The following is an 11,503-nucleotide window of genomic DNA, read 5'->3' as shown; positions in this document are numbered from 1 at the left end:
GCTGGCATTTTGCTAAGCCCTTAACTTTATCTCTTTGAAGACAGGAGGACACTGGTTAAGAGTTCCAACACAATCAGACTGAACCGGCTGCCACTCCAGTGCAGCGGGAGTTGTGTGGCCTTGGGCAAGTTTCTCAACCTCTCTGAGGTGAAGTTTCTTCATCTGATGCCTCTGACCCCAAACTCTGCAGTATTACACCGTCCCCTGGGGCCATCTTCACTGCCTGGGCCTGGCAGGAAGGAGCCAAGAGGATCAAACAGGAATATTTTTCAGGTCAGGCTCCACAATCCCAGACAGAAGCCTCCAGACAAGGGTATGATCTGAAGGCTGAGGATACTAGACTGGCCTCAAGTCCCCCAGCCCCGTGAACAGGGGAGGGGAGGCCCCTCAATTAGAAGCAGAACTGGGATCTATCACAGACCTTAGGGGATTTCCCAGGTGGCTCAGTGGTAAAGAATCTGCCTGCCAACGCAGGACACACAGATGATGTGGGTTCAGTCCCTGGTTTGGGATGATTCCCCTGGAGGAGGAAATGGCAACCCACACCAGTATTCTTGCCTGGAAAATCCCAGGGACAGAGGAGCCTGGCGGGCTACAGTCCATGAGGTCACAAAGAGTCAGACACGACTGAACACGCACACAGGCCTTGGGACTCCTGGTCCAGTGCTCCCTCAACAATAGGCCCTCAGAGAATCTGCTTTTGACATACAGACCCCGGGTGACTAGGTTTTTCCTCTTTTCTCTATCTCAGAATACCCAGAATAAGTAAATCCATACAGTCAGAAGGCAGATAGGTGGTTGCCCAGGCTGGAGATAGGCGGGAATGGGTATGGGACTTCCTTTTGGGTTGATGATGTTTGGAACTATTGTAGATGGAGGTGGCAGTTGTATACACTGGGAAGGTACTAGGTGCCACTGAATTGTTCTCTTTAAAATGGTTGATCCTATGTTAGGTGAATTTCACCTCAATTAAAAATAAGGTTGCCTGGGCTTCCCTGGTGGTCCAGTGGTTGAGAATCCATCTGCCAATGCAGGGGAAAGGAATTCGATCCCTGCTCCGGGAAGATTCCACATGCCCAGGGGCAACTAAGCCCATACACCACAACTACTGAGCCCATACACCTAGCGCCCAAGAGAAGCCACCACAGTGAGAAGCCTGTGCTCCATAACTGGCAAGCAGCCCCATTCACTGCAACTAAGGAAAGCCCTCGTGAAGCAACGAAGACCCATTGCAGCTAAAAGTAAAATTAATTAGTTAACTTTTTAAAAAGGGTGCCTGGGGAATTCTGCAGTGGTCAAGTGGTTAGGACTCTGCACTTTCACTGCTAAGAGTGCGGGTTCGATCCCTGGTCAGGGAACTAAGATCCTGCAAGCCACTAAGGCACAGGCAATAAGTAAATACATTTAAAAACCATAAGGGTTCCTATAGGTAAGAGATTACAGGAAGAGCACGCAAGTGCCAGGGGGGGAAGGGAAGGTGAAGGAGGGCCTGAGGTGTGAGGGAGGGAGAAGGATGTTGGAGAGTTGCAGAAACAGGGACATTTGCGGTGGGGGAAAGGCTTGAGGGAGGGGGCTTTCCTAGGCTGCCGGGGAGGGTGGCCTGGAGGATGTAGTTGGTTGACGAAGCAGAGCTGGATCCCGTAAACTTGGGAGCCACTGCCCTTTAGAGGAAGGAGGGAGAACCAGGAGAGGGAGTGGGGCAGGCGCTTTGAGCAGCTTTGAGCGTTTGCTTCTTCTCAGACTTTAGACTGGAAGCTCCTGGGGGTGGGGGCAGGGACCTCATCTTCGCTGTTTTTAATTTTCTGAGCAGAACGTCATCAAGGTAGGCAATTCCTTTAGAAACCCGGACACCAATGGAATGAAATCAAACACGTTAAGCAACAGGAAAATCACCCACCGCCCGCCCACACCCTCACCGGGGAAGTGAGGCCACTGGGCTGAGTGTGGGTGCCACCTCCGAGCAGCAGGGGGGCTCCCGAGACTTCCCAGGGCCAAGAGGCTACCCCCCACCCCTGGCAGGCCCCAGAGCCCCCAGCAGGCAGCACCCACCGAGGGTCTGGGATGGGAGAAGGGGCTGGCTGAACACCTTGGGCTCCTTTGTCAGACCCAGGAAGGAGAGTGGGGGCAGCTACAGGAAGCAGGGGGGTGAGGAGCTCCCTCCGGAATCCATCCCCCCACTTCCCTCCCCTCTGGCTTTGCACTGCTCCTGCACATGCTCTGTGTGCCCTTGAATTGGGTTGGCTGGGGGAGGGCATTGACTGGCACCCCCACTTAAAGGGCCAGTGCCATCCTTGCCCGTGCCCAATGGGGCAATGGGACCTGACCACCCTCTTCACTCACACTGAACGACTGACTTCACCTTGACCCCCATCCCCCTTTCCTGGCAAGCTCCTCCCACCCTGTCACCTCTTATTCCCTGACCCCACCGCAGGCAGGGAGTGTCCATTGGACACAAGGGTGTCCACCTTGGGTGGGGAAGAAAGAAGGATCCCAGACTAGGGTATGCAGTTTCTCCTGGGAGCTACCTGCTCCTTTGAGCCTCCCTCCCCCAGCCCAGGAGACAGAGAAGGTCCTGGAAAGCAAATGAGCTGGAGGGAATGAGGCCCTGGGCATCTGCTCTGGAAAGGCCTGGGGAGGAGAGGAGTGTCCAGGCCCAGCTTGACCAGCAAACAGGGTGATGGGGGCTATAGACTGGAGCTTCCTCACCGGAGTGGGCTCCTGGGAGAGGGAAAAGCAGGGGGGCAAAAAGAGCCCACAGCACAGAGCTGGCTCAAGCCAGTGCTGAGGGTCAGGGACACTGAGGTCAGGGACCCAGATGGAGGTAGGGAGCAATACTGACTCTTCACTGATCCTCCTCAGCCCCTCCTGACACTCTCCCAGCTCACACCCTTCTCCTGTTTTTCTTTTTTTTTTTTTCTGTTTTCTTGCCCAGTCCTGGGCCCCACTAGCCTTGGAAAAATTATCCCACCTCAGTGTGACCCTGACCCAGAGCCCTTCAACCATTGTGTGTGTGCATGTGTGTGTATGTGTGTGTTGGCATTATGGCAGCTTTTCAGTCTTCAGGCTCCTCAGCTCCTTGGCCGAGAAAGGCCGAACTCTTCACCTGTCCCCTCCCCCATGTGCAACTTCTGCCTGCTCTGGGACACGCTGGCCCAAGCTGCCTCCTGGACACACCCCCAGCACCCTCTCCCTCGACACTGCACCCACACCCCTCCCCCCTACACTCTCACAGCCCTCTGGAATCTTCTCTCCCCTCCTAGTTACTTCTACACACACACAGAGGCCTCCCGGTGGGTAAACAACTCTGTCCTGGCCCTGGCCCTCCCCTTTCCCTCTGGCTACTTGCTGAGGAATGCAGCTGCTGGGAGGCTGCCTGCGCCCTGCCCAGGGGCCTTCAGGTCCCTGGCTAGCACCGCCACAGGGGAAGGCCAGCCTGGGGCCAGCTTTCCTGGAACCCAAAAGCGGCTTCCTCTCTGAGCCTAGGGCTTTCCATATGCAAAGTGGAAACGATCATTCCTCCAGCCCTTTCCTGACAGAGCTGTCTGGGATCAGAGGGGAGAGGGCTGACTCTCAGCCGGGGCTGGGTCAGGGGAGACCCCAAAGATGGGAGATTCTGCCCTCATAAAAACCCATCCTTTCCTAGAATCTGTTCTGGCCTTGCTTCTGGAAGGCGCTGGCGAGGCCTGGGTGTGGCAGGGTAGAAATGAAAGTTATCCTGGCAACACATGGGGTTTGTCAACATTTCCATCCCAGCAGCTCCCAGGCCTGAGCCTGTCTCTCCCCCAACGTGGCCTGTCAAGATGAGTTTTCCTGAAACAGAGGTTAGGCTGGGCCAGCCAGGCTTCCACCGCTCCCTGATCACAGTGGCAGAGCCAACACACGCTGGTTGACTAACTTCCCCTCCACCACCGCAGCCTGACACTCTGCAGCCACAAGAACAAGAGACGAGGTGCCTGGGGAAGGGTGGGTCTGAGTGTGAGGGGGTGTGTGAGCTCGCTTCAGAGCCCAATACTGCTGGTGTGCTGGTGGCATATCCGGGATGACTCAGCTCTCTATTAGACAAGACAGGTGAGGGGCTCACCTCGGAAGGAATTAACCACACAGGTGATTAGGCTAAAAGGAGTAGGGATGCACAGGTGCACAGCAGGCCTCCAGCTCTGCTAAGGATCAATCCCCTGTCCAACCGGCCTTGGGGTTATTTTCCAGCAGGAGAAAATCTCCCTTGAGTGTAAGTGTCCTTCTCGGAGGTCAGAGGGCAAACTTGACAACTCACCTCCTGCCCAAGCCCCAGCTGAGAGATGTGGGGGGCAGTTAGGGAGACTGTTAAGGCCAAGGAGACACGAGGTCCCCAGACCTTGTCTAGCCCAGACCTCTACACTGTGGAGAGAATAAAGGAAACACACGGAGCCTGGGAATACACCCTGAAGAAACCCCTGGCCTTGAGCCCAGGCCTCTCTCCTCTAGGGAAACTCCCAGTTCCTCAAGGCAATCTGGCATCTTCAGTCAGGCTCTGGCTGAACCTGGTGGTTCCCTCCCTCCTCTGCCTTCCCCTCCCTAAAACCTTCGCAGCAGGTGATGGTTCCTGGATACCTGGAGCAGCTTTCAGGCAACCAAGACTCGAGAGGCCCCCAGGGCAGGGGTCTCCCAGGCTTGAGGCAGCCCCAGGCCTCTCTGGGAAGAACGGGCTTTGATTCTTTCTCACAGCAGCCCTAGTGAAACCAATGCTAGTCACTCCCATGTGATCTCACCAAAATCATTTAATTCCTTTGTGAAAAGTAACATGACATCCAAGAACAAATTGTGGACATGACAAGGTAGAAGCCTGAGCCTGTATAGGCTGTTCTCAGAGAGAGCAGGGGGACTGAGACCTGCCTCCTTGAGACTCAGCTGGCCTGAGGGTACACTCCTTGAGTCAGCCTGGCTGGGGCAGGGGGCACCCCTAGCGGCCCGGCTGCCCACCACGGCGGCAGCCTTCTTGATTCCGGTTCCACATCTCGTTCTCCTGACGAAGTCGCTGGTTCTCCGTCCGGAGCCGCTGGTTCTCCATCTGGAGCCTCTCTACCTTGGCGGCCAGTTCCTCCACCTGGCAACAGGGGTACCCGCTGGTGCGCCTCGGCAGCTGCCGCAGCCTCCTCACCTCCTCCTCGGCCTGGGACAGCTGCCTCTCCAGATCCAGGTAGTCTCGCACCAGCTCCTCCTTGCTGCGGCCCTGCAGGCTCTCGGGGAGATGGCGCTCATAGGCCTCAGAGAAATCCTTCTGCTGGAACTCCCCACAAGCGCGGCCCTGCCCGTCACTGTCCCCGGCCTCACTCTCCCCGCTGGAGCCTGGGTGGGAGGCCCCCTGGGGCACATCCAGGTTGGGCTCCTTGGGGTCTCGGTCGTTCATCAGGAACTGGGTGGTGTTGTAGGGTGCCACGGGCTGGCCTTTGGCGAACAATTCTTCTCGGACCCGGGAGGCCCGCTAGCTCTGCCTCTCGTCCCGCTGTTGCTTCTCAGCCCAGCTGAGCTCCAAGTAGGGCCGCCAGTGCTGCTTGCGCTTTGTATATGTGCTGCCGAAGTGAGCATGCCGCTTGCGCTTTGAAGGCCGCCAGCGGTGCTTCTTCTGAGCCAGCATGGCCTCTGCGGAACAACCCCCTGGGCTCTGGGCCTGGGGACTCCTACCATTCCAGTCCAGGCCACCGCCAGCCTCAGGAGGGTCTTCCTCCTCTGAGTGGCTCTCCATCTGAGGGGTTAGGGGCTGGGAACCTCCAGGGTCATGAGGCTCAGGGGATGTTCGGGGGCTCCCACAAATGCCAGAGATCTAAAGAGAGAGGACAAAGGAGAAGGGATCACAGATGGCCTCTCCCCAGTGGTGGAATTCTTCTCTGTTCACCCAGCCTGAATCTGACCTGCGCACACCCAGCTCACTTGGTCCCTCTCTAGCCTCACACCTTCTACAGCCATCTGTCCGTTTATGGGCTTACCTGTCTACTGTCTGTCCTCTAACCCTCCCCAAGCAAACTCATGGGGAGAGCCAGAATCTTGCCTGCATTTCTCACTCTGTAATTTCAATACCTGCAACAGTATCTGACATAGAGTAAACATTCAATAAATACTCTGAAACAGGGTGGAAAGTTGCTCATGATGTATTTACTTGATCAGAAGCCCAAACAGCACTTGCTCTTCCCTCTTTAGAAAGCTTCTCTTACATGGATGGACCCAGAGATTATTATACTGAGTGAAGTAAGTTAGAGGAGAAATATCATATGACACCCTTATATGTACACTCTACAAAGAAATGATACAAGTGAACTTACCTAGAAAACAGAAACAGACTCACAGACTTATAAAAAGAACTCTGGTTGCTGGGAGAAGGATGGTAGGGAGGGATAGTTAGGAGTTTGGAATGGACATGTATACACGGCTATATTTAAAATGGATAACCAATAAGGACCTACTGTACAGCACACGGAATTCTGCTCAATGCTATGTGGCAGCTTGTATGTGAGGGGGATTTGGGGGAGAATGGATACATGCATACAAATGCCTTGTGCGTGCTTAGTCGCTCAGCTATGCCCAACTCTCTGTGACCCCATGGACTGTAGCCCACCAGACTCCTCTGTCCATAGGATTTTTCAGGCAAGAATACTGGAGTGGGATGCCATTTCTTTCTCCAGATTGTCCTGAATCCAGGAATCGAACCCATGCCTCCTGTGTCTCCTGCATTGCACGTGGGTTCTTTACTGCTTAAGCCCAGGTGACGCAAGTGGTTAAAAAAAAAAAAAAAAAATCTGCCTGCCAATGCAGGAGGCATAAGAGACGTGGGTTCTATCCCTGGGTCAGGAAGATCCCCTGGAGGAGGGCATGGTCACCCAATCCAGTATTCTTGCCTGAAAAATCCCATGGATGGAGGAGCCATAGTGTCACAAACAGTTGAACACGACTGAAGTGACTTAGCACTGCACACACACGTGTATGGCCGAGTCCCTCTGCTAATCACCTGAAACTATCACAACAGTTAATCAGCTATATTCCAAAACAAAATAAAAAAAATTTTTAAAGAAAATTAAAATTTACCTTTCAGGCAAAGCTAGTTTCCTGGCAAATGACCTGTACTGTCCCACAGAACCCCCATTCAGAAAGGCCCCAAGCTTAGTGCTTTGCTTAATCTCTGCTGTCATTGTCTTGAACTTCTTAGTAATTTTGAATTAGAAGGCCCATAATCTATGTGGCCAATCCCACTTCCAGCTATCTGCATAGCTAATTCTTTTTCATCCCTTAAGGTTTAGTTCCAATGTCAGCTCTTCAGAGGCCCTCCCTGACCACCCTATCTATGTGGCCCCCTCCTCCGCTTCCTAGTGACCCCCTGATATGTGACAGTTAAGTGTCCCACTTAGCATTAGCACATTACCATTTACCATCTTTCTCTCCCCTAGAAGAATGGGTCCTGTCCGGTTCACCACTATGTCGCTGTGTATGGCTCAAGGTGAGTGTTCAATAAATATATATTAAATGACATGAGCCCAGAAGAAGGGGGTGGGGGGGGACCCAAAAGATATCAGAACACGAGACTCTCTTTTCTGTCATTCCAGGGTGAATGGAGTGTATTTATTCCAGGCAGAAGTTGCTATCACTCTTCTACAGGAGGGCCAGGAAAGCACTAGGGAGAGGAAGGGCCAATCTCCAGTCTGTAGCCCAGAGAATTCTAGAACTTATCTAAGAGGTGGAAAGGATTCTGTCTCTGTCAAGAGTGTGTGTGTTCAGGGCATCTGTTTATCTCCCTCGTGGTGAGGGTGGGAGCACTGAGTGTGGGGGGAGGGGAATGAATTGCTAGAAGTTTGTGGTTTGGGGAATTCTAATAATAACTACTAGCATTAGAACAGTGTTTTATAATGTTTAACACATTATATGTTCTGTTCAGGGATCTCTGAGCATGGGTCTATACAAACATAGGGTTTGTCCTGGGAGATGGACACGGTCCTATAAGAGTTGGAGGTGTGTTAACATGCATTTGGGAGACCCCGAAGTCCTCTTCTTAATTTGGGATGGGGTATTTTGGAGGCGCGCGCATGTGTGTGTGTGTTGTTGGTTGTGTTGTATTATAACTTTACCTGAAGGTAGAATATCTATCAAGAGTGACAGGCCATGTCTCCACCAGTGTCTTGGGCCAACGGAGAATAGCTTCTTCTCCATCCAGGAAGAGGCAAGGCCACTGGGAAGTCCGAGGTGGGGGGCTCATTTGTGTGTGCACAGTCATCCACCCGTTCCCAGCCCTCAGCAAATGTCCCGCAGGAGCTCACCCCCACCCAAGCCAGCCCTGCCCTCAGCCCCACATGCTGCCCCCCTCCTAAAGGCCTGTCCTTCTACCACCATTACCACTACTGCAGGTAAGCTGTGTGATCTGGATGAGTCATCTGCCCTCTCTGAACCTGACATGCCATGAACTCCAAGTTAAACCCAGAAAATACACTGGAGGTAGCTAGGTATGGAGGGTCAGAGGGCAAGCATTCCCTCCTTACCTATAGGTAGCTGTGGACTAAGGGAAAAGAATGGGCAAGGTGGGGGCAGTGAGACAGCACACAGGCTGGGAGGCTTTGGGCTCCTGCTGTTGATCAGAAGGTGATGTTCTCTGACTCTCCCCTCTCTCCTGGGCGATTTTCTACCCACTAAACCCAACCTAAATTATGAACCAATGGCTCAAACTCTTCTCCCTGCTTCAGACTTGGTTCTCAGCCTAGACAAAAATGCAAGGCAGGGTTCTGTTGTTTAAGGCCCTAAGCTTAAATCCTAGGTCTTCTGCTTGCTGGCTGCATGATTCTAGAAAAGACACTTCAGGGGACTTCCCTTGCAGTCCATGCTTCCACGGCAGGAGGCAGGGGTTTGATCCCTGGATCCCTGGTGGGGGAACTAAGATAGCAAAGGCTGCCTGGCCCAGGCAAGAGGAGGGGAGGTATGGGAGTGGGTAAGCATTGACAGAAAAGCATTTTTTTGAGATAGCATCTAGCATGTTACTCAGTGCACAAGAGGGACTCACTTAAAAAAATACTGGTTTCCCAAATCCACCACCACATCTGAGACAAGAAGCCACAATCCCAGTTGGCAGGATCCACCTTCAGGGCACTAAGGTGGTTGGGAGAATGGGGCTTACCTTGGCCTCCACCTTCTTCTGTTCCCAATCTTTCATCAGAGGCCTTTAACTAATGACACCTGCTTTAAATAACGCAAACTTAAGTCCAGAAGGAGAATTTTCAGGAGGGCTCTGGCTGCCCAGCAAATGTTTACCAAGGCAGCGGCAGCCATTTTGTAGCATCAGACCTACATACCTTCATTTTCAAATAAAAGGCCAGGAAGGCTACTTCCACACTGGTTTTCACACCTCCAGGCAGGGAGGGGGTCAAATGGGGGTCAGGGAACCATCTTTCCAGCCCTGTTCCTCAGGTCCCAGGCCAGGGCTTACATCTTATTCTTCTGAAAGTCATCAAGGCCAAAGCAAGCAGCTAGGCAGCTACAGAGGAGCACCAAAGAGGGGGAAAAGACAGCCTGGGGAGGCGAATATACAGCAATGATCTGGAGAGGCAGGGAGTGGAGTTGGTCAGTGGCTCTGACAAGCCTGAGGAGGAGTCCTTTCTCCACTGCCTCCAGAGGCCCCTATCTTGACTGCAGCCTCCCACCTCCATTTCTGGAGCGCTGGGCTCCAGAAATCAACGCCCCAACAGACACCACTGAGACCTAGGCCCAGCCTGGGACTGAGGCCCTTTCATCTACATGGTTTGGCCGGCTTCCCTCCTTCTTCTCAATGGAAAACAGAAGAAAGGGGAAAAGATGTCTTCGCGCTATAGACAACTGGGAGGGAAAGTCAACTGGGATAAGGATGGACTCCTTGGAAAAGGGGAAATGATCCGGGAAGGAGATTTTGCAAAGGCAGAACTGACCTATTTGCTGTCAGGGGCCATGCACAGGACTACGTCTGTGTGTCTTTCTGTGCAACCGCCTGTCTGTGCAATTCCCAACGCCTCAGCCCTACCCACTGCTGCAGCTCTAGTGAAGCCGCTCAAGCACTGAAGTTCAGGGGAGGGGGGCCCTTCCCGGGGGCCCTCCTCCCCCGACGGCCCCGCCCGGCAGCGCTGTGCCTGCTGGGGATTGTAGTTCTTCTGGCTGGGGAAGGGGGATCAAGAGCCTGTCACGTCAACAAGCACACAGAAAACTCAAAACCCATCTACCCTTTCGCGAGCGGCATCCCGCGCTCATCGATGCCTCCTTTGATTGGTCCATTCACCTGTCAATATTCCCCCATTCGTCAACGATTAGCTGTGCGGAAGCACAATCAGACCCGCCTACCATACCTCAATTAAAGAGTTCATTGATGGCGTTAATCTTTACTGGGCAGAAAATAGATCCGGCTGGAGGGGGAGGGGCTTGGCCGCGGAGGTATCCTCGGTCCTAGAGGAAGGCGACGAGAAGGATCGGTGGCCGCCGCCGCCATTTTGGGCTGGGAGGAGGCAGCGGAGGGACTCGCTGCGCAGTGAGAGCACCCCATGGGGGGTGGTCCGGGCGCGGGGAGAGGCCGGGCCGAGTGGGCTGCCTGAAGTGGCGGCGCCGGGAGACGGCGGGAGTGGGACCGGGGGCCGCGGGGGTGAAGGTTTGAGTCTCTCCGGCCGGGCCCGGTCCTCAAACCGTCCCGGCAGCCCCGCAACCTCGCCTCTCACAGAGGGCGGGGTTCTTGGGTAATTACCCCGAATTTCCCGAGACCCCAACTGGGGAGAGACCGGGTGAAACGACTACCCTTTGCTCCTACCACGGGGGCTCTGATCCTGAGGTCGAACTCCGCTAAGTTCTTTTCCCACCCCCATGTGGCCTGGGTATGGCGGCGAGGCCCGGTTTAGCGGGACCCCCACTTCGATGGGCATGGTGGGGGCGACGCCACATTCCAAAGACTGGCGCCGCGGGGGCGGGTGGAGGTTGCAGCTCCGGCCGCGCGTCCCTTTGGCGTGGCAGTCAGCTGGAGGCTCCGAGGGCGGAGAGCCAGGCGCACCCACCATCTCCCCCCATGCACCAAGGCCACCCCGTGGCCAAGGCTGTGAAAAGGGACAGCCTTTTTCCTACTGTAGCAACCACTAATTCTCCCCAGGGACCAGCTAGATCGCGGCACGTGCAAATCTCTGAGCGCTCTTGCCCTCGAGATTCCTTCTGTCCAACCCCGATTCTCAGAACGACCTGACCTCGCACGTCGCCAGCCGCTTTGGGAAACTCCGAAAGTGTGCTGTTCTACTTCTCTTGAAAGTTTACACCAAAAGGGGATGGGGTTTTGCCCTTTGCAGAGTTGGGACACAAAGTAACTTGGGAGTCGCCAGGGTTCTGGGAATAAAAGTGGAGTGGCCCATTTCGGTTGCTTCAGGAACATCTGTTTGCATTTTGAAATCTGAGCCATAACTTTTACCAAAACCTTTGGAGAAATGGCCGCCCTCCTAAAGGAAAAAAAGAACTAATTCCAATGTAATCTTTATAAGAGTAGAGATTATTTCCA

At 54.0% G+C, this 11,503-nt stretch overlaps 1 protein-coding gene across 1 annotated transcript; it reads right to left on the bottom strand.

The window, feature by feature from the left end:
• Nucleotides 1–4,747: 4,747 nt before the first annotated feature.
• Nucleotides 4,748–10,007, bottom strand: HEXIM2 (HEXIM P-TEFb complex subunit 2). Its single transcript, XM_061144259.1, is given in 4 exon segments — nt 4,748–5,800; nt 9,128–9,186; nt 9,303–9,484; nt 9,912–10,007. Coding segments are annotated over 2 exon segments (897 nt in total). The 5' UTR covers nt 9,164–9,186; nt 9,303–9,484; nt 9,912–10,007; the 3' UTR covers nt 4,748–4,939.
• Between the last annotated feature and the right edge of the window lie 1,496 nt (nt 10,008–11,503).

This window comes from Dama dama, chromosome 5 (assembly GCF_033118175.1).
Source record: "Dama dama isolate Ldn47 chromosome 5, ASM3311817v1, whole genome shotgun sequence".
NCBI classification, from domain to species: domain Eukaryota; kingdom Metazoa; phylum Chordata; class Mammalia; order Artiodactyla; family Cervidae; genus Dama; species Dama dama.
The sequence above is the reverse complement of the archived record's forward strand: the minus strand, read 5'-3'. Positions and strand labels throughout refer to the sequence as shown.